Below are 17491 nucleotides of genomic sequence, written 5' to 3'. Positions count from 1 at the left end.
CAATAGTACGTGCCCTGAGGTACGCGTCGTCCAGCTGAACTGGATACTTCTCCACCATTTCTGCCACAAGTTTCATATTTGACGTGTTCCGTGTCCAGATGACAAACTCGTAGAGCTGCACCGTCAGGTCGCTAGGGTACTTGTGCACGGCGAGACGAGTCGCAATCTTTGTCTGTCTCAGTTGCTTGGGGTTTGATCGTGTTTTTTTTTCTTTCGTCTTCGGCTTTGGAACGTTTATAATATCCACTTGTCGAGCTGGTACGTCTGAACCTGGAGGTGTCGGTGTATCGGCTTGTTCAAGCCCGACGTGTTCACCTTTATTAGGGTTCACAGAAACTTGCAAAACGAGACGTTTGAGGGGTTGCTGCTGGTTCGCGTTATCTTCCACGCTCAAAACTTCTTCTGAATCCACTGGAGAAACCTCTGCTTTCTGCGTTTGTGGTATGGGCTCACCATCGCTGCTACCATCTGTCACACCTTCCGTATTTTGTAGCGCATTCATGAGATTAGTTGTAGCCAGATCAGTAGGAGGATTTAGAAACGAGTACAGCTCAGCTTCGGCCTCATCGTCTTCGTTGTCGCCAATGTCCCTAGTGTTAGCAGTAGCAGCTTCCCTCCTGCTCAACCCAACTTCCACAGTCTCTTTTCAAGCTTTAAGCTCCTAATAGAAATCGGCACTGGACAACTCGGAGAGATGCTTGAGCAGTGGTTCTAACATCGCCTTCGCGTATGAATATTTTTCAGCTGACGTAAGCACAACTTGTTTGGCACGTTCATCCCGGCGTAGTCGAATATATACAACTTCTCTCTTATCATGTGACGGCGTGTGCGACTTCCGTTCCTCAGCTGATTGGTCACTACTGTCCGGCAACCTTATGCGCTTCGGCAACTTTAACTTTGACATGTTCACAATAGGTTGTAGGGCGTTGGCCGCAGAAGTCAGTTCATCCTTGACGTCTAGCGCTTCAAAAGTACTCCAGCTCTCATGGACTGAGATACCAGGTAGTATCTGAAATCCATGGCCCTCGCTCGCTATATGCATCAGATGACAGCATGGCAAGTGGTGGCTTGAGTAGAATAGGCATGTACATGTCCAATCCACGTCGTCGCACTCGTAAACTTTGTGTGAATAATAACTTTCCATTTCGAAACTGGTTCCTCATGCATGCAAGTTGTTCTTTCCTTCCCATTCACGAATCCCTCCCATTCATTTTTTACTTTCTCCAACATGTACGGTGAAAGCCTCCTTGCCACCGCTCGCAAGAATGAAGGCACAGTCTTCGGCAATCGAGATGATGAATGCTGCTTCTCAATTGCAGATACTATCTGACGCGTAATAATCATCTGGTGCTGGAGTAAGCCCGCCAATGTCTTGTCAATTCTTTTCTTGAGCCCGAGAAGCATCTTCAAGTATTTCCAGTTAGACTCGATCCTGTTAGTGGTCGTATTCCCAGCAGTAAAGTGTTTCCCGCGCGCGTAGTTCGACCACATAATGCGACAGGAATGCCAGTTTTTCTCGAAATAGGCGGAGAACGCGTTTTTCCTTGCAGCTCTGCAGTATTCCTTCAGCGCATCATAGCCGGATTGATACGCGTCCTGCGTTCGACTAACGCAGAGAATAGAATAGTTAGTTATTAGTGTGTAAATTCTTTTTCACAATAAACGTACCAGTAGAGCAACTTCGTCATCAAATCGAGTAAATCTTCTCTATCAGCAACCCTCAGCCGGAATTCTTTACGTTTCACCACCTTTTTCCAGTAGGTTATAGCATGAAACTAACACAATACATTTTGTGCGTTTGGAAAGGTCTGCTCGAGAACCTGCCATTCCACGAAATCTTTGTCGATCACCACGCTCGTGACGTCTTTCCATCCCGGATTCTTTTCCTTGAAATATTCCATGATCGAACTAATCGTGACTGCGTTCTCGTTCAGGCACATGAAGTCTACTACAGGGAAACCTCTGCCCGTACACGTAGTGACGACCAAACTTCCTACAAAACAAAACAATTATAATCATGTTACGGTTGTAATAAGATTTAAAGTCGCGTTAAGGGTTACCGTACAATCAATATGGTTGCTTTAGCATACTCACCCAAATGGTAGCCAATGTTGTTTGTAGAGTGAGTGAAGTTCATCGTCAAGTTTTCCCCCCACCGATCGAACATCATCTTCTGTACCTTCGTCTGCATGATCACACCACACGTGATATCCAACTGGTCTTGGATGACGAGCACGTCGCTGCCGTCCAGCTGTCGAAGAGCATGAAGCAAGTCCTTCATTCTATCTTGAGCTGAATCTTGGCCCATGATACTTCGGATAAGGTTTCTGGTTTGCTGTGGCGTCACTTTACAGCCTGTACAACGTTAGATTATCATAATATATACCGATAAGATTGAATAATAACAAAGGCGTACTAAACAAAGTTACTAACCAATGCGGTTGTTCAGGAAATTGGTGATTTGAGTCGAAGAAACACGTGCATCAGACAATGTCTTCACATCCTCAAGATCGCGATTGTCGAGTGGCAGCGTAGCTGTTGTCAAGTAACTTGAAGATTGGGTTTCGCTGTTGCAATGTGAGTGCGTATGGTTCTGAAACAGCAGAAGTTAATAGATATTAGCATTGTAATTACAAAGACATAATTATGATCATAACATTAGTGTTCAAACCTGGTTCCGAAGCACAATTTCGTAGTGGTTGCCCAAAACGCGAGAAACAGTGGCCGTTAGTCGCGCCGAGCATTTGCAGTACCGCTGCTTGCGATTGCGATGCCCCTTGGACCTTGACTTTTGGGAAACACCGTGAGTTCACCGATATATCCTATGCGAGTACTCGAATGTGACAGGTATTTGGTCCTGGTGCGTTAAAATCAAATAAAAACACAGCGGGGCTTCGTCAATACTTTTATACAGATAATAGATTATTAACACTCGTACTTGTTGTATGATTCCGTTCTTTCTGAACTCCGCACGCGAAATTTTAAATTATTCTTCTCCATGTACTCCGTGAACTGCTTTTCGAAATCACGCCACGACGAAATTGTTGTCTTTGGTGCGAACGGAGGGACTGCGTTTACAATTTTGTCCCCGTCATTGTTCATCGAGTCGATCTCTTCAAGATGTTTGCTTCTTCGAACCCTAGGCGTGTACTCGCCTAAAGACCCTGATTGACTGGCAGATCGGGACTCCTCACTCTCGCCATTATCCGAATGATCCGAACGTGGAACTATTTTCTGTTTCTTCAGCGGTCGGGACGGCAATGGCAAATGCGGGGATACGCGGCTCAGCGTGGCCTCAAACTTGTCATCTGTCAATAGCAACCATTAGCAAAATTTTACTATTCTTACAGCAACCATATAAGCCATAAAGAAACCTTACATGATCTTGCCTTTGCCGCGCCCTTCTGGTTTGTCTTGATGCCCTTCTTGTGCTGCTTAAGCGCTGCATAGCAAACAGCACACACATATTTATAAATAACAAGCAAACAACGCATAAATGATAGTATAGGCCATTACCGGTAGTAGTCAGGTCACCCTCATCGGATCCGGATCGCGAATGCCCCCCCTCTTCGTAATCTTCATCCTCGCCAGCGGAAGCGTCTTGGTCCTTGCTATCATTGCTGCTGTCGTCGTCACCTTCGATGCCTAGAGCCGTGTAGAGATCTCGTAGCTTCGTCAGTCGCTGGCGATTCTTCGCTACATACAATCATTTAACGGTCAAGCTAAACGACCAAGAAACCGGAAATACCAGCTATCTGTCGCTTACTGGGTGCGTTCGCATCTTGCGCTCGATTCATGGTCTCGTCACTTCGTCCACGTCGTATCAGAAGCTGGCGCCTGGTGCCACGTGTCACCCGGGTTCTTCCCGCTCCAACGCAATTTCTGAAATGAGAGGCTCAGAATGATCGTACTTAAAAGAAACGTACTTAAAGAGAAAATCCGTACTTAATGCGGAAGTGTTATTTTTGGATTTTTAATTCGCAGGTAATTTATGAATTTGAGTAACGCAACCATAACGGCGTTAACACGACGCTAAATGTCTCAAATTGTGGTTACGGTGCTCACTCCGGAAAGGGGGCCCCCTTTCATGGGTGATACGAGTGGTACTCGAGGATACACCCTCAAAAGGGGGCAAAATGCCCCCATTGACCACGAAAGGATAAATTAATGTCAGGTTGAATACATCATATAGATTTTAATAAAATTTAATGAAACTAGATCGTCTTCGACTTAGCTGGGAATACACTTGTATTTACGAAACAAATCGGTACCATAACTGGATATCAGAGATTCAGTCACGTGTGAAGTTGAATGTACATAGTACAGCATAAGTTTCTGTTAGTAGAGCGCTAATTCTGCAGGCTCCCAAAAATACTAGGGGACCAATGGATAACAACGACAGTTCAACAATTTTTTTTTACATGCACACAAATCCCAAACTTCATTCGAGGGGCGAACGCCGGGTGGTAGTAGAACGGATCAGATTGCAGGAACCATTATAAACCCTTTTGGCCGGGGTATAAATTGCTATTTTCCAGATCTTTCAATACATATATAAAATCTTTACTGCTGCACATTTTATCAAGCTCTCGGAGGTTGTTCACAGGCCGAACCAGCCGCAAATGAAGCGGCGAAATAGGTCAAATGGCGTAGTTTTAGAGATGTTGTAATCTAAAACAAATGTAGACTCCACTGACCTCTTCCAACCATTTTGCTAGTGTGGTGATGCTAGTGTGGTGATGCTGCGGCGAGTACAAGTAGCCCATGCTTTGAGGTAGCCTTCTATTGATCTTTGAGTGCCAATGCTTGCTTCGCAGGCTTCAATGGCACACGGTGCGATAGAATCTGTAAGGGTAAAACTGGGTCACACTGATACCTAATACGCTGATGAACGAATTCCACAAAAAATATATGTCTGTTATTAAAAGCTTGCTTCTAGCTCTTTCCTCTTGTAGATTTGATAATATTCGTTTAGGCTGCCTTCCGGGCTAGTTTATACCGTTTTAATTCGGTGGCGTTGCGTTACCAACTGAATTAGCGAACCTTTAGAAGGGACAAAGGAGTCACTCTTCTCCTTTGTCTCACGAAATGCCTACGCCGAATGCACGGCAGACGGTAAGTCTTTGCGAGTCCAAGCGGGTTAGACTTCTACATGTACACAAAGAGAAGTTCTTGATTAGTAATTCTGCTAGTCGCGACCAAAGACCGGTAACCCTTAACTGTCCGATACGGACAACCTGAAGTCAAAAAATGTTTTATACATGCTACTGTTGCTCTACGCTCAGCTTACATTTAAGGTCAGCTGAATGTTGAGCGAGACAACATCGAGCGAGTTACGCAGTGCCGAGAAATTAATCGATCGAGGTCCGTCCATTCCTAAAGGTATTCCCAGTATAAAAGGTGTGTGGTGATTCTGTAGGAATGGTGTTTGGGCAAAAAGAGTCACCGGAGATTATGAATGGACTTAAAGTGAGCCCATTCATAATCTCTGGTGACTCTTTTTTTTTTTTCAACTAGTGTGCCAGGCTTTGGAGCGACCAAAAATATAGGAGCTGCAGTTGAGTGTCCAGATGGTACCATTTTGTTTATCGACTTGATTTTGAATGTACATCAGTGACCATGCCATGGTCATACACATGTTCACCGCGGATAGCGGCTACGGAGAACGCGAGCTACCTGTAAAGATGAAAATCCCCCCAAAAAAACGGGGATGGGCAGGTTGCCTGCTGGTTGATCCGTTATTGGGAGGAAGATGAGTTAACCAACTGAGGTACTGTGTCTAACAATTGTTTTTGGTAAAATTTCGTCCTCTCACTGTTACAGCATCTGTGGTTAAGTTGTTAAGGATATATCTGAACCACCAGCTTTCCTTGCGCGTGACGCGTCTTCAGCTTTGCGTACGCATCTTGTGCTTTCTCAAACGAATAAACAGTGTCGATCACAGGCCTTGCCTTCCCACTTTCGATGTATTCGGTAATGACGCTGAGCGTCTTCGCAGAGTTTTCAACAGAGCTGACAAAACCAATAAGTTTCGCACCGAATTCAGCTTTCTTGACGGGTTCAGGCATCGGAGCCAGGGTGATAAAGCGACCCGTGTTCTTCTTCAGTACCAACTGGGCACCGTTGTTCCAAGACGAAGGCTCTACGCCAACATCGTACAAGGCATCCACCGAGTGCGGCTCCAGGACATCTTCCCATTTGTCTTCCGTATAATCGACGACTTGGTCGGTACCCAAGGACTTCACAAGCTCAACGTTTCGAGTACTCGTGGTAGCAATCACACGAGCTCCAATCACTTTAGCCAACTGGATCGCGAACATCCCCACGGCACTGCTCCCACCCAAAATGAGAACAGTCTCACCCTTCTGGAGTTTCGCAAATGTTGTCATTCCAGCATGCGCCGTAAGTGCAGCCGTGGGCACAGCTGCTGCTTCATTGAAGTCTAGATTATTAGGCTTTAAAGCCGCGAACTCTTCGTCGACGATCACGTACTCGGCGAGGCTTCCGATGGCGCTTACTGGAGTCGAGAGATAAACCGCATCGCCGATCTTGATACGTTTGACGTCGCTCCCGACCTCAACCACCTCACCGGAGGCATCAAAGCCAATACTAAATGGATCATCGACAGATGGAGCCTTTCCGAAGAATGTTTGGCCCTTAAACTCTGCCAGTTTGTAGTCGATGGGGTTCACCGCAGCGCTGTGAACCTTAATGCGGACTTGTTGAGAACCAAGAGGTAAGTGCGGCAGACAGAATTTGAGCTTGAGCTCCTTCTCGATCGGGCCGTAGTTTTCGTATTGGTACGCGCGATAGGTCTCCGGGCAGAACATTGCTGTGGAAGTGTTTGTAAGTTGGCTGAGAGCTTGAGTCAAGGTGGTGTGGTAGGACGAGGCCCAATTCAAAAGTGAGGCCAGGCATGCGTTGTTAGCTGGATGTCGCGTCATCCCGTGCTGTTGCTCCTAGATGACTCGACAAGTACGATGACAGCTTCGTTATCAGCCAATCTCCCACAAGTTTTATTCAAGCGGAGTAAACAGCCCTGATAGATGATGTTTACGCCGCCAACTGTTGATAAGGGTTGCGTTACGATTCAAACACGTGACTAAACAATAAGTATCACGACATGGTTAAAAAAAAAAAGCTCCAGCATAGGGTTGTTATTCCAGTCACGTTTCGTAGGAAAATCCAGAAGCTGCTCTGCAAGTACACGATAACCCATAGACCCTGTACCATCCAGCTCGACCGCCCAGTGGTGCATACTTGCATGCTTCATTTCAATTGGTCCCCTATAAGTCCGCCAGTTCCCTCGCCGTCAGCATTTACAGCAGGATACGGAACGCAGACCTTTCTGAATGATATCCAGTTGTGGCTTATACTTGATGTAGCCTTTCCAGAGATGGTTACTGCTCGATTTGAAGAATTGATTAAACGATGTTTGATTAGAAATCAGGTCTGCAACGAGTGTCATAGCGAGAACTGGCAGATTCATTTTGAGTTCGAAATGAGAGAATCGCCTTCTAGCGAAGGTTATCAGTATTAACAGTGAATTTTTCAATACGAAAACACACGAAATTCAAATATTATTTCCATGCGCTGAGCCCGAAGATTATGGTGCTCTTTAGCTCTTTCGATGGCTATCGCACAATCTGCTCGTACCTTTGTAACGGATCTTACAAAAGATAAGCCGGAGTTACTGTTATACCCTTGCTACATACATTCTCATAGTTTGCTATGGCGCGAGGTGTGCTCTATGTTCCTATTCTTTCCGCCAGAGACGTCGCGGGCCTGCGATGGTGTTATAGTTATATGATACCCCACAATCGCGATTATAGCGTGGCGTCAAAACCTTTTAGGTAACATGTATATGGTTCCACCATGTTGATTAAAATGCGGACATTTTAATGTTTTGCCTTCATTCTTTACGTGATATGTCAATACTATCATGTCGTTGTGGATGTGTTCGATGCCGCTGCTTGATAGTAGTCGAATTGTGTAATAATCATTTGCAATCAATAAAATTGGGGTAATAGTGATCACCCCTACGATGTCAGTACTGTATCGCAATATTTTAGATGTAGCCTCTTCACATGCCGTGTTCTTATTCTTTCTCCGCGTTCTTATTCTTCTATCCACACCTAAAACAAGTAGGCCAGCTATTACTAGAGATACAGAGGTCTCGTTTCATATTTAAATATCTCCTCTGCATATGTGGGTGAGAGAATTCGTTACAGTCGATCCTTCCTGAATTCTTGTTGGGTGCCTCGCCAAGGGAATGTATATTTTAGTGATTGTTTGTGCAAGGACTCAAACGCGAGCATTGCTCGTTCGAAAGGGGGGAGACTATGGTGTTGATTAGTGTATTCAAACCAACTACTCAAGATGGACTCAACATATCAGCAATTTCTCGCTTTAGCCCCTTTGTCATGACTGCTGCCCTAGTACACTTGACTTAGTCAACACTCAGAAACACTCGCGACCGTGGGGTGCTTGGGGTGCAAATAATATTCAAGATCGTCAATATTTCGTCTTACAACAGTGTTGCTCTATTTTCAACATAAAGTCTTTCCTCACTTCACTACGAAAGCGCTTTGTGGCAAAGACGATAGCTCTTGATTTTGAAGGCTAGCCTGGGTGAGGCTCATGATTGAGTTGATCTCAGGCTACCCCTTAGGGAGTGGTGTGGTGGGTGTCAAAATCGAACTGCACCGGTGTAAGGGCCAGGTGCGTTGGAGGTCTTGGCCGCTGCGAAGCTGGTTCTGCCCGACGTGGCAAGAAGCCGACCTACAAAAGACCGACATCAAGAGCTTCGTCTGACAAACAACTACCTACAACATAGCTGGGCTTCGCGACCTGGGGAGTCGTTGGTTTCGAAGACGTTGGAAACCACCGCGAAGCTTGCTCTAAACTTGCTCATGACTTTTGGTTGAGATGTTGCAACACACCTTCGCGAACGGGCTGAGACTTTAGAGCTTCCAGCTGAATATTCTTGAACTAGGTCTTGCAACGTGCCTTTCATCCGCTTGCAGGAAAACTTTTTTTTTCGACTCTTCTTGCTCGTCGGAAAATCTCACAGAGATCATGTCACGTAATCGAGGTTTCAATTAAACAAGTTAAACCATTTTAAAATTTAAGCTAGCATTAGGATCTCGACGAAATTTTTTTTTAAAGAAAGTGCAAAGATAGGGACAATTCTCGTGTTTTATATGTCGCGTATGCAGTATTCTAGTTGCCGTATCAATCAGAACCACCGTCACTAATAATACATTCTAGCGTAATGAGAGCTTTCTCCATCACCGTTGCAACAAAATCAAAACATGGTAGCAAATGTTGTAGTGGTGTGAAGAAATCCAGCATTTTATCCAATCGCACTACGCGCTTGGATTTTTCGTCCCACTCGAAACAGATACGACACGGGAGGACCAGTCGCTGGCCAAGCAGTCTTGATCGCAGTATCAATTTGTATTGTTCACCTTCCAGTAGGTGTGGGAAAACTTGATCCAGCGTTGTTTTCGTTACCGTCACGCTCAACGTTGCATTAGCCCAAGCAATGTTTGATCGTATATCCACTACACCCAGGTTAAGCTCCACATTGTCAAAGTAGGTGCAATACCGCCTCCATTGTTCTACCAACGCGTCTACTCCCTTCAATCCACCCAGTATTACGTCGTTCGACATAGCCGTTCGAAGAAATACTAGTTGCTGCTGCGCTTTAGCTTTAAGATGGCAGGGTGTATCCATGTTGGAAAACCAGATGCCGTGACGAAAGAGTTGGAAATACTCGGTCACAACAGCCTCCAACATCAGCTTGACGCCAAAAACCATCCGCATGTGTTGCATCTGCAACAGTGGAACCTCTTGGCGGAGTCTTTTTACTACTTTCGCGAGGTCGTGTTCGCGTTGTGTTTGTTTCCTTCGGTAGCGTTCTTGTTTAAGACGACGTTGCTCTCGATATTCAGCAGGACTCTTGGTTTGATTTTTGCGTTGGGGCTTCGGCGAATACTGTGCGATACTTCTCTTGGCGGAGCTTGGTAGTGTCTTTCTACTTTCAGGTCCAAGACCATGGCAACTGTGTGTCGCTGAACTTGGTGGAGGTATTTCTTTGTTTACACCTGCATATACGTACCCGCATACAATCCGACCTCGAGGAACCACGCATCCAATGACATCAGAACTCAATGTGTTTGATGCACGTTCCGGATCAAATTGCTCCAGGATTCTCAGTAAACGGTACATCGCTGTTCACCGAGAGATCTAGTGGTGGTGAGATAGATAGCTTGGTTTGTTGCAATTTAGTAGCAGTGACCGCAGAGTGAGTTGTTTTGAAGTGACGTACTGTATCTTCGACACATGCCTTGTGATGCGTTTTGCGTGGCGTAACCAATTGTATCAATGGGTCGTTTACGCGGTTTTGCATCTGCTCTAGTCTTAGCATGTATTATGGTACTGTTTTGCTCTTGAGATGTGGTGTCGAGCAATCGGCTGCAACTGTGTGGATATCGTGTAGAATCGCAACAGCGCTATTTGGCAGATCTCATGTTGACAGTACATGAGGCTCTTGCTTCTTAATTATCTATATAATTTACAGTAAGCTATAGTACTTAACGCTAATGTGCAGAAAACTTTTTTCGTGAATTCGGTGTCACCACCAGCACTTTTATATAATCTCATGCTTTAGCAACATAATGAGAAGAATGTGAGGTGCGCAACAGAACTCTACCAACCTTCAGTTGAACGCAACTGTTTTAGAAGGATCCGCACAAACCCTTACTGTACACGACGCTAGAGGCCCTGATTTGGGAGCGCATCTGGCTGGTCTCCATCTGGTGTGTTTTAAAAATTGTGTCATGTTTAGTCACGCTTACGGAAATCTTGGTCGCACAACTACAGAATTACATACATTTTTCCGAATAAAGTACCCCAACATTCTCTTTCGAAAAATGTATCTCGTGCTATGGTTTTCTATCGTCTATAATATTCTGTTCAATACCAAAATCAAACCAAGCGTCTTTTTTTTTTAAATACTCTCCGATTAGTTAACCACAGTTTAGAATTCACGACGCGATGCTGGAGGTCCTGAAGACACTGGCTGCGTGCTTATCACGAGCTCCAACCGTTGCAAAATCCTAAAGACGATCACGTTGCTTGAGCGTCTAAACGCTCATCAGTCTTCTCAAAGGAAAATAGATAAACAAAACGGCATTTAACATCATGTACAGGTAGAACGTTTAAACTCAAAAAAAAAAAAAAAGCTAGTAGTATTTGAAGCCGGCGTCGCTAGTGAAAGCAATCTGAGATAATGAGAAATTTCTTCAGCGCTAGTGCTACAGAGTCAAGATTTCCTAGGACATCAAGTAATGGTGTTATGAAATCCACCATTGTGTCCAATCGCACAACGCGCTTGGATACTTCATTCCACTCGAAGCAGACCCGACATGGTAGGACCAATCGCTGGGATAGCAGTTTTGATCGGAGTCTCAATTGCTCAGCTTCCAGTAGATGTGGAAATACCTTCTCCAAGGTTTTTTTCTGTGATACTCACGCTCATCGTAGAGCGAGTCCAGACGATGTTTGGCGATGAAAATTCCAGTTCACCTAGACGAAACTCCACATTGTCAAAGTAGGTGCAGTACCGCCTCCATTGCTCTATCAACGCGTCAACACCCTGGAATTTACCCACTATGACGTGACGGGATATCGCCGTTTGAAGAAACACAAGCTGCTGCTGGGACATGGCTTTAATGAAGCATGAAGTGGCTGCGTTGGAAGGCCATATACCGCGACGAAATATTTGGAAATATTCGGTCACCACAGAGCCCAACGTCAACCCGTTCTCAAAGCTCATGCGCAGTCGTCGCATCTCCAATAGTGGGACGTCTTGACGTAGCTTTTTTACTTCGGTCTTGAGGTCCTTTTCGCGCTGGGCTTGTTTCGCTCGGAAGCGTTCTTGTCTCAGACGTCGTCGTTCTCGGTATTCTTCCGAGCTCTTGATCCGGTATTTCGTGTGAAACTTCGGTGAATCTCGCTCCGTGCTCCGCATCGTGTGATCAGCACGACCACTTCTGGTTCTTGATAGAGTATTTGTATCTTCAACCTCAGAGCTTTTGTGCGTCGCTGAGTTTGCATGATGTACTGTTTTTACAGCCTCCGTGTAAATGGATTCGCTTGTTGTTGGAGCTTGAGGAACCACGCACCCGATGACATCGGAACTCAAAGTATTTGGTGAATGCTCCGGGTCATACTGCTCCAATATCTGGAGCACACGGAGCATCGCTATTCAACAATAGATTTCAGTTGAGAGCTAACTTGACTTGTTGCGATTTAGCCGCTGTGATATCTAATCGAATAGTTTCGAAGTGAGGTCGACCGTCATCTGCGACCGTTTCCTTTCGCGTTGGTCTCTCATCTTGCGGTCCTTCCTGTGGCGTAAACGATCCAATTCTGGGTAGTTTACTCGCGTATTTAGTAGAAAATTTGTGCTTGAGCTCTCCATTATTACGATCTCCTTAGTTTTTCTAACATGGCATGCAATGGTTTACATTGGACTTCGCATATAGCAGCACTGCTCTTCAGGTACAATACTTTTAGAAGCAACAGAGGTGTTAAGGCATAGGATTGACTCAGTAGAATTATTAGCTCATACTCGCTTTGATTGGGCATCACTTCAAGTGCTTGTTGCGAAGTCGCGAATCAATCATAACCATTCCGTGATCACATCAGGGGGCTGGCGTTGCCCCTGTATTTACGAGAGCAAATCTACTCCGATCTTGGACTATACAAAAAAGTCGTAAAGTACCCAGTTTTGTGGACCGGTTGTCCAGATATTCTTTGCCAAAAACGGTGTACCAAGCAAACGCATACACCGAACAAAATTGTGGATTCGTCTGGATTTGTAGGCGTCACCTTTTTGTTCTCAACCGACCAGACAGTCTCCACCTGTTCTTCTGTTTGACCGGCATTGAGCCATCGATGTGTTTGTTGGTAACTACTACTGCATATGTGTCTCAGGAAGCCGGTGATAATATAATGATTGTGTCACGTTTAATCTCGTGTTTGAACCGTGACACAATCTTTAACCATCCGATTATCACTTGCTTACATCCAGTAGTCGGCGGCGTAAACAGCTCCAAACCGATCTGTTTACTCCGATTGAGCATATCACACATATTGTGTGATCACTTCAGAGTTAAAAGGAATTAGCGCAGCGTAGATCATCACGTCAGTTTCCATTTATCCCCCTTCGTCATCACTCATTGCGAGTGACTCGAGACAACAGCAAAACACCAACACGCACAATGTACCGCATACTTAATAGCTTCAACCGACTTGAAACTTTGAGATCCGATGTGATCGGATGCGCTCTGCCTCGAGGGTCAGGTGCCAACAGCAATGTATATTCCGAAACACAATCCGGAGGACGTTTTCTGAGCTCGACGCAATCGCCAATTCTGGCGGTTCCTCCGAGACCATTAAGTAGCCAAGAAGGAGGGCAAGCAAGACCAGCCCAGGACAAATTCGAGCGTGCTGTGCGGGACAATGCAAAACACTCCTCAGAAGCTCCAGGCTCGAGGAAAAGCAATCTGGCAAAACGTCGATCTCAAAAAGCAGATTGTGATCCTGCAGAGTCTGAAGCCAAGCGCCCACGCAAAAGTACTCCATGGCGTCGAGAGCAATGCCGCGTCAGTCAGGAGCGCTACAGACAGAAGCGAATCGCGTATGTGAATCAACTAGAGTGTGCTGTAGACGAATTGCGCCACCAGGTTCCATTGCTCGAGATTCAACATGCTCGGATGTGCTACTGTCCCGGCCTGACCGTGTGGTCCGTTGTAACGGAGTATTTCCACCTCTTTGAGCGTGGTACGGACCCCATCGCATCCAGCTCACAGAGTTGGTCCCTGAATCTTCAGGCGCAACGTCAAATGGTTTTCCTGCGATCAACGATGGCGAGAGACATCGTGCTGGGTGATCGGCGAGGTATTGACGCTCTACTAGAGCAGTGGAAATGGTATTCCAAATGCTTCGAAGATGTCCACCTTCAACTGTATCGCGTAACTAAGGCATCACCGTCACTCGTTTGGGTTTCGTCGGCATTGAGAGTGACGATCACGCGCATGACATTGGAGCATGTTTTCCCGCATCTAGTGGGTGATAGTGAGAAATTGTGGCGCTTTCGGTTAAGGATTATGGGAAAAAGACTGGTTCTTCCATGCCGTCTCTGTTTCGAGTGGGACGAAGATACAAAGCGGGTTGCCCGACTGGAGACTGTGGTAGACTTCGTCACACCTTTGCTTCAACTGCTTGGTAATATTGAAAACGCGAGTTTTGTGCTAGAACGAGCTCATATCACTGTCGATAGTGCCGAAAACGGAACGAAACCTCACGAATAAGCAGAAAATATAAATAATTCTTATATGATCCAATAGTGAATACTCTTTTTTGAAAGAACGTTGTTTCTGCTTTCTTCGGTATTATGGTCAACCTGCTATCTCAAATCTTACTTTAAATCACAGAAAAAGAAGTGGTGGTATTCTGTACTCGTGTGTATTCATGTTTTGATGAAAATACGGCCTTCTATTTAGCTAACTTATTCGTTTCTGTAGAAGCCTGATTTGCGATTAGATCCCATGCATCTTTCGATGATTTTATGCAAGACCCGTTTGGGTCTGTGGTTCTGTGGTAAAGCTTGGTATTTGTTCTATTCATGTGTTCCACATGTAAATGCATGCACCGCTCGCTACTAAAAATAGGTTGATGATCTGTTATAAGCAATAATCAGTGGCCATCAGACAACAAAATACACATATACAGAATAATGTTGCCTGTTGTAACACTGCAGCATGCTTGGCTCACTGGCTTGCACGATATGTGACGAGGCAAATACAACGGGACAAATTGGACCTCAATCGACTATTAAATACGGGCAATCGGGGGACTCAAGGGCTGACTGCGAAGTTGAAGAGGTTTGATGGCAGTGAGATGATGGCGTGCAGAGCCACATTTTACATCACCCCTGTACCCGCAGGCACTGGACTTGGAGTCGCCATAGAAGCAAATCTTCAGGGCCATTTTATTTAGCGAATACATTTACTGAAAAGGCAGTGATAGTATTGATTTAAAGAGGATATATCTTGAAATTTGCGGCGAAAATGAGATCTCCCGTGGACTCTGAAATAATTTTCAGAAATATGATTACAGCCGTGAAACGTATTCTTAAATATGTTTCCCGGCTTAAGCTTTATGCGTTTGTATGGCTTCAGGAAGGAAATGGTGGGCTATCTTCTTAGAGTGTAATGGTAGATGTTTGATAAACAGATTGGTCGGGACAGGTATTAACGTCAACTTTGAATTGACAACACTGAAACTTTGCTAACACGAGAGTATTATCATTGTATCGACGTCAAGGAGCAGAGGAATGGCTGGTTGTGTATCAAGTTGTACTCCGTAGACAAACTAAACAAAAAAAAAACATGGTATCCAGTCTGTACACATACGTAGTAGTCCGTACACATAGCAGGGGACTACTTTACACTAGACCCACAATCGAGCTTGTACATTGCATATATATCTTGGCATTACGCAGAAAAAAAAATCAAGCTTGGTGGGTGATGTGTACGATTTGCATCACTAGACTTTGGCTGCAGCGAAACCGGAAGGTGCACCATGACGAAGCCAAAAATGGGCTACGAAACGAAATTATCCGCCATCTTCGAGCTCTGGCAAAGCGAGAACGACGCCATCTACATACAAAAATCAGGGGTATGCGGCTATTGCTCTGTATGGAGTATTTGTGCGGGCAGCCTCGAGAGAATCCCAACCAGGGAGGGGCAACCAGCAGCCACCGGGTACCATAGGTTCTACGGCGTTGTTAAAACGGCTCGTGACATTTCAGAAATCTTGTATTCTAAGTAATTAAAAGACTAGTCTGACTCTCTCTCTCTCTCTCTCTCTCCCTCACTATTAAGAAAGCGACTATTATCTTAACACGTACTTGGCATTTGTATGTGCGACCAAATCCCCGTGTTTATGTACGAAATCGTTAGGAGGGGAGTGAAAGCCGGCTCGCTCGGCAACACGAAGCTATGCCTGGTTTAAAATCCGTGTGCAAAGTCCGCGGACATTAACTCTGGACCAAGCATGACTAAACCCACTCGGCCCTATAGAATTAATGCGCAGCAAGGTTTGGGTTGGTTTGGCAGTGTGATAGAATTCCTGCCGACACTTCCAATTATGGGAATTTGCAGTGCAATGACATCCGTTTCTTATGTTGTAACAATATTCTCAGCTGTGTACCAAAGTCAAGGAGAAAGATCACATGTACTAGTCGGACTTTATTATTTGTGACAATCTTAATTTAACTTTTTCGCCTTCTTGGACGAAAGAATACCACGTTTGTCGTAAAATACTATGCATGGCAGTAGGACCTCATAACTTTTGGTCCTATTTCTGTCCTAATTTTCCTGTTGTTGGGGTTAACTAGCCGCGCTTCTCGCTTGGCAGACCCGGAGGGTGCGGTGGATGGGGTGGATGGGGATGGCAGGCCACCACCACCACTAAGATCATACGCAACGTCTCGGCCACCAACAAGGATGCTCTGGCCAAGCCGGACTTCGACTACACTGTCAACGATAATTAGCCTGTGTGTAGAAATAGTCTGAGTTCATAATTAGTTGGAGTCAGACTTAATAATGTTTTACCAAAATATCAACATTCAGAAATAGTCTGACTATGTCGTGTTAATAATTAGTCTTAGTTGGGCCAAGTGGGTAAGAGTGCAACCAGTTGCTCAGCGTAACATGGGTTCGAGTCACCCATTACATTTTAACTTTGAAACAATTGTTTTTTTTTTTTTTGCTGTAGTGGTTCTCGAAGTGCCGACCAAACGCAAGCAGTTATATGGCCATCATTATATTTCTGAGTGTCTGATGTTACCTCCGCTTCGGTGGTAGGGGTGACTAGACGGTAGAGGGCCCCAGCGTGTGGCACTCCCCCTTTATCTTTTGCCCTCACTCTCATTTTACTGCCTAACACGTCAATCATGCCTGCCATCAAGTCTACGGCTCCGTGTGGAGGTTGCGGCGAATCTGTTGGCTCTGTCCACCGATGCCCAACGTGATCCTGTCACATGCATCTATTTTGTGGTCGTCCCATTGGTGATGAAGGTTTTGGGCAGTCTGTGGTTTGTCCCGGATGCGAGGGTTCTGGTGGGGCCTCTTCAAATACTTCAGAGATCGTTCAAGCTACAAATACCGTTACGAACGCTATTGAATTGTTAGACAGCGACTCCGACATTAAACCCGACTCCGACGCGGACGTCGACTCTGACGTTAACACCAATTCCTCGCAGCGACAGTCTTCACAGACACACCAACCACCGCGTCACACCCAGATCGTAAGCAGTGTTGCCCATCGCCGAAAGATTGTACGCTGGATGAACAAGCACGAGGCCATCCACGGGGAGAAAGGGATGTTTTCTAAAGCTGTGGACCAATGTCCT

General features: G+C 45.4%; 10 protein-coding genes across 10 annotated transcripts in view; 2 read left to right on the top strand and 8 right to left on the bottom strand.

Annotated features, from left to right (window-relative positions):
- Nucleotides 1-2308, bottom strand: part of PPTG_23804 (hypothetical protein) — a gene marked incomplete at both ends in the record, with an annotated part of 3782 nt that extends 1474 nt beyond the window's left edge. Inside the window, 6 exons of the mRNA XM_008913080.1 lie at nucleotides 24-617; nucleotides 717-1032; nucleotides 1113-1606; nucleotides 1669-1775; nucleotides 1833-1993; nucleotides 2095-2308. Coding sequence (XP_008911328.1) covers nucleotides 24-617; nucleotides 717-1032; nucleotides 1113-1606; nucleotides 1669-1775; nucleotides 1833-1993; nucleotides 2095-2308 — 1886 coding nt within the window. The remainder of the gene's footprint in view (nucleotides 1-23; nucleotides 618-716; nucleotides 1033-1112; nucleotides 1607-1668; nucleotides 1776-1832; nucleotides 1994-2094) is intronic.
- Nucleotides 2309-2504: 196 nt separating this feature from the next.
- PPTG_23803 (hypothetical protein) lies at nucleotides 2505-2744 on the bottom strand (the record flags this gene model as incomplete). Its single annotated transcript, XM_008913079.1, has 2 exons — nucleotides 2505-2593; nucleotides 2672-2744. 2 exons carry the CDS (start codon nucleotides 2742-2744, stop codon nucleotides 2505-2507), a joined length of 162 nt encoding a protein of 53 aa, XP_008911327.1.
- Nucleotides 2745-5840: 3096 nt separating this feature from the next.
- Nucleotides 5841-6830, bottom strand: PPTG_15765 (hypothetical protein; the record flags this gene model as incomplete). The annotated part of the gene is made up of 1 exon (XM_008913078.1): nucleotides 5841-6830. One exon carries the CDS (start codon nucleotides 6828-6830, stop codon nucleotides 5841-5843), a length of 990 nt encoding a protein of 329 aa, XP_008911326.1.
- Nucleotides 6831-8689: 1859 nt separating this feature from the next.
- On the bottom strand, nucleotides 8690-8914 carry PPTG_23802 (hypothetical protein; the record flags this gene model as incomplete). Its single annotated transcript, XM_008913077.1, has 2 exons — nucleotides 8690-8781; nucleotides 8830-8914. 2 exons carry the CDS (start codon nucleotides 8912-8914, stop codon nucleotides 8690-8692), a joined length of 177 nt encoding a protein of 58 aa, XP_008911325.1.
- A 320-nt stretch (nucleotides 8915-9234) lies between these two features.
- PPTG_23801 (hypothetical protein) lies at nucleotides 9235-9828 on the bottom strand (the record flags this gene model as incomplete). Its single annotated transcript, XM_008913076.1, has 1 exon — nucleotides 9235-9828. One exon carries the CDS (start codon nucleotides 9826-9828, stop codon nucleotides 9235-9237), a length of 594 nt encoding a protein of 197 aa, XP_008911324.1.
- Nucleotides 9829-9872: 44 nt separating this feature from the next.
- Nucleotides 9873-10061, bottom strand: PPTG_23800 (hypothetical protein; the record flags this gene model as incomplete). Its single annotated transcript, XM_008913075.1, has 1 exon — nucleotides 9873-10061. One exon carries the CDS (start codon nucleotides 10059-10061, stop codon nucleotides 9873-9875), a length of 189 nt encoding a protein of 62 aa, XP_008911323.1.
- Nucleotides 10062-11407: 1346 nt separating this feature from the next.
- Nucleotides 11408-12268, bottom strand: PPTG_15763 (hypothetical protein; the record flags this gene model as incomplete). The annotated part of the gene is made up of 2 exons (XM_008913074.1): nucleotides 11408-11448; nucleotides 11509-12268. 2 exons carry the CDS (start codon nucleotides 12266-12268, stop codon nucleotides 11408-11410), a joined length of 801 nt encoding a protein of 266 aa, XP_008911322.1.
- A 1024-nt stretch (nucleotides 12269-13292) lies between these two features.
- PPTG_15762 (hypothetical protein) lies at nucleotides 13293-14384 on the top strand (the record flags this gene model as incomplete). Its single annotated transcript, XM_008913073.1, has 1 exon — nucleotides 13293-14384. The coding sequence occupies one exon, from the start codon at nucleotides 13293-13295 to the stop codon at nucleotides 14382-14384; it is 1092 nt and encodes a 363-aa protein (XP_008911321.1).
- Nucleotides 14385-15657: 1273 nt separating this feature from the next.
- Nucleotides 15658-16630, top strand: PPTG_23799 (hypothetical protein; the record flags this gene model as incomplete). Its single annotated transcript, XM_008913072.1, has 2 exons — nucleotides 15658-15839; nucleotides 16495-16630. 2 exons carry the CDS (start codon nucleotides 15658-15660, stop codon nucleotides 16628-16630), a joined length of 318 nt encoding a protein of 105 aa, XP_008911320.1.
- A 418-nt stretch (nucleotides 16631-17048) lies between these two features.
- PPTG_23798 (hypothetical protein) lies at nucleotides 17049-17404 on the bottom strand (the record flags this gene model as incomplete). The annotated part of the gene is made up of 2 exons (XM_008913071.1): nucleotides 17049-17234; nucleotides 17363-17404. The coding sequence occupies 2 exons, from the start codon at nucleotides 17402-17404 to the stop codon at nucleotides 17049-17051; spliced, it is 228 nt and encodes a 75-aa protein (XP_008911319.1).
- Between the last annotated feature and the right edge of the window lie 87 nt (nucleotides 17405-17491).

Source organism: Phytophthora parasitica, assembly GCF_000247585.1.
Source record: "Phytophthora parasitica INRA-310 unplaced genomic scaffold supercont2.51, whole genome shotgun sequence".
Classification (NCBI taxonomy): domain Eukaryota; phylum Oomycota; class Peronosporomycetes; order Peronosporales; family Peronosporaceae; genus Phytophthora; species Phytophthora nicotianae.
The sequence above is the reverse complement of the archived record's forward strand: the minus strand, read 5'-3'. Positions and strand labels throughout refer to the sequence as shown.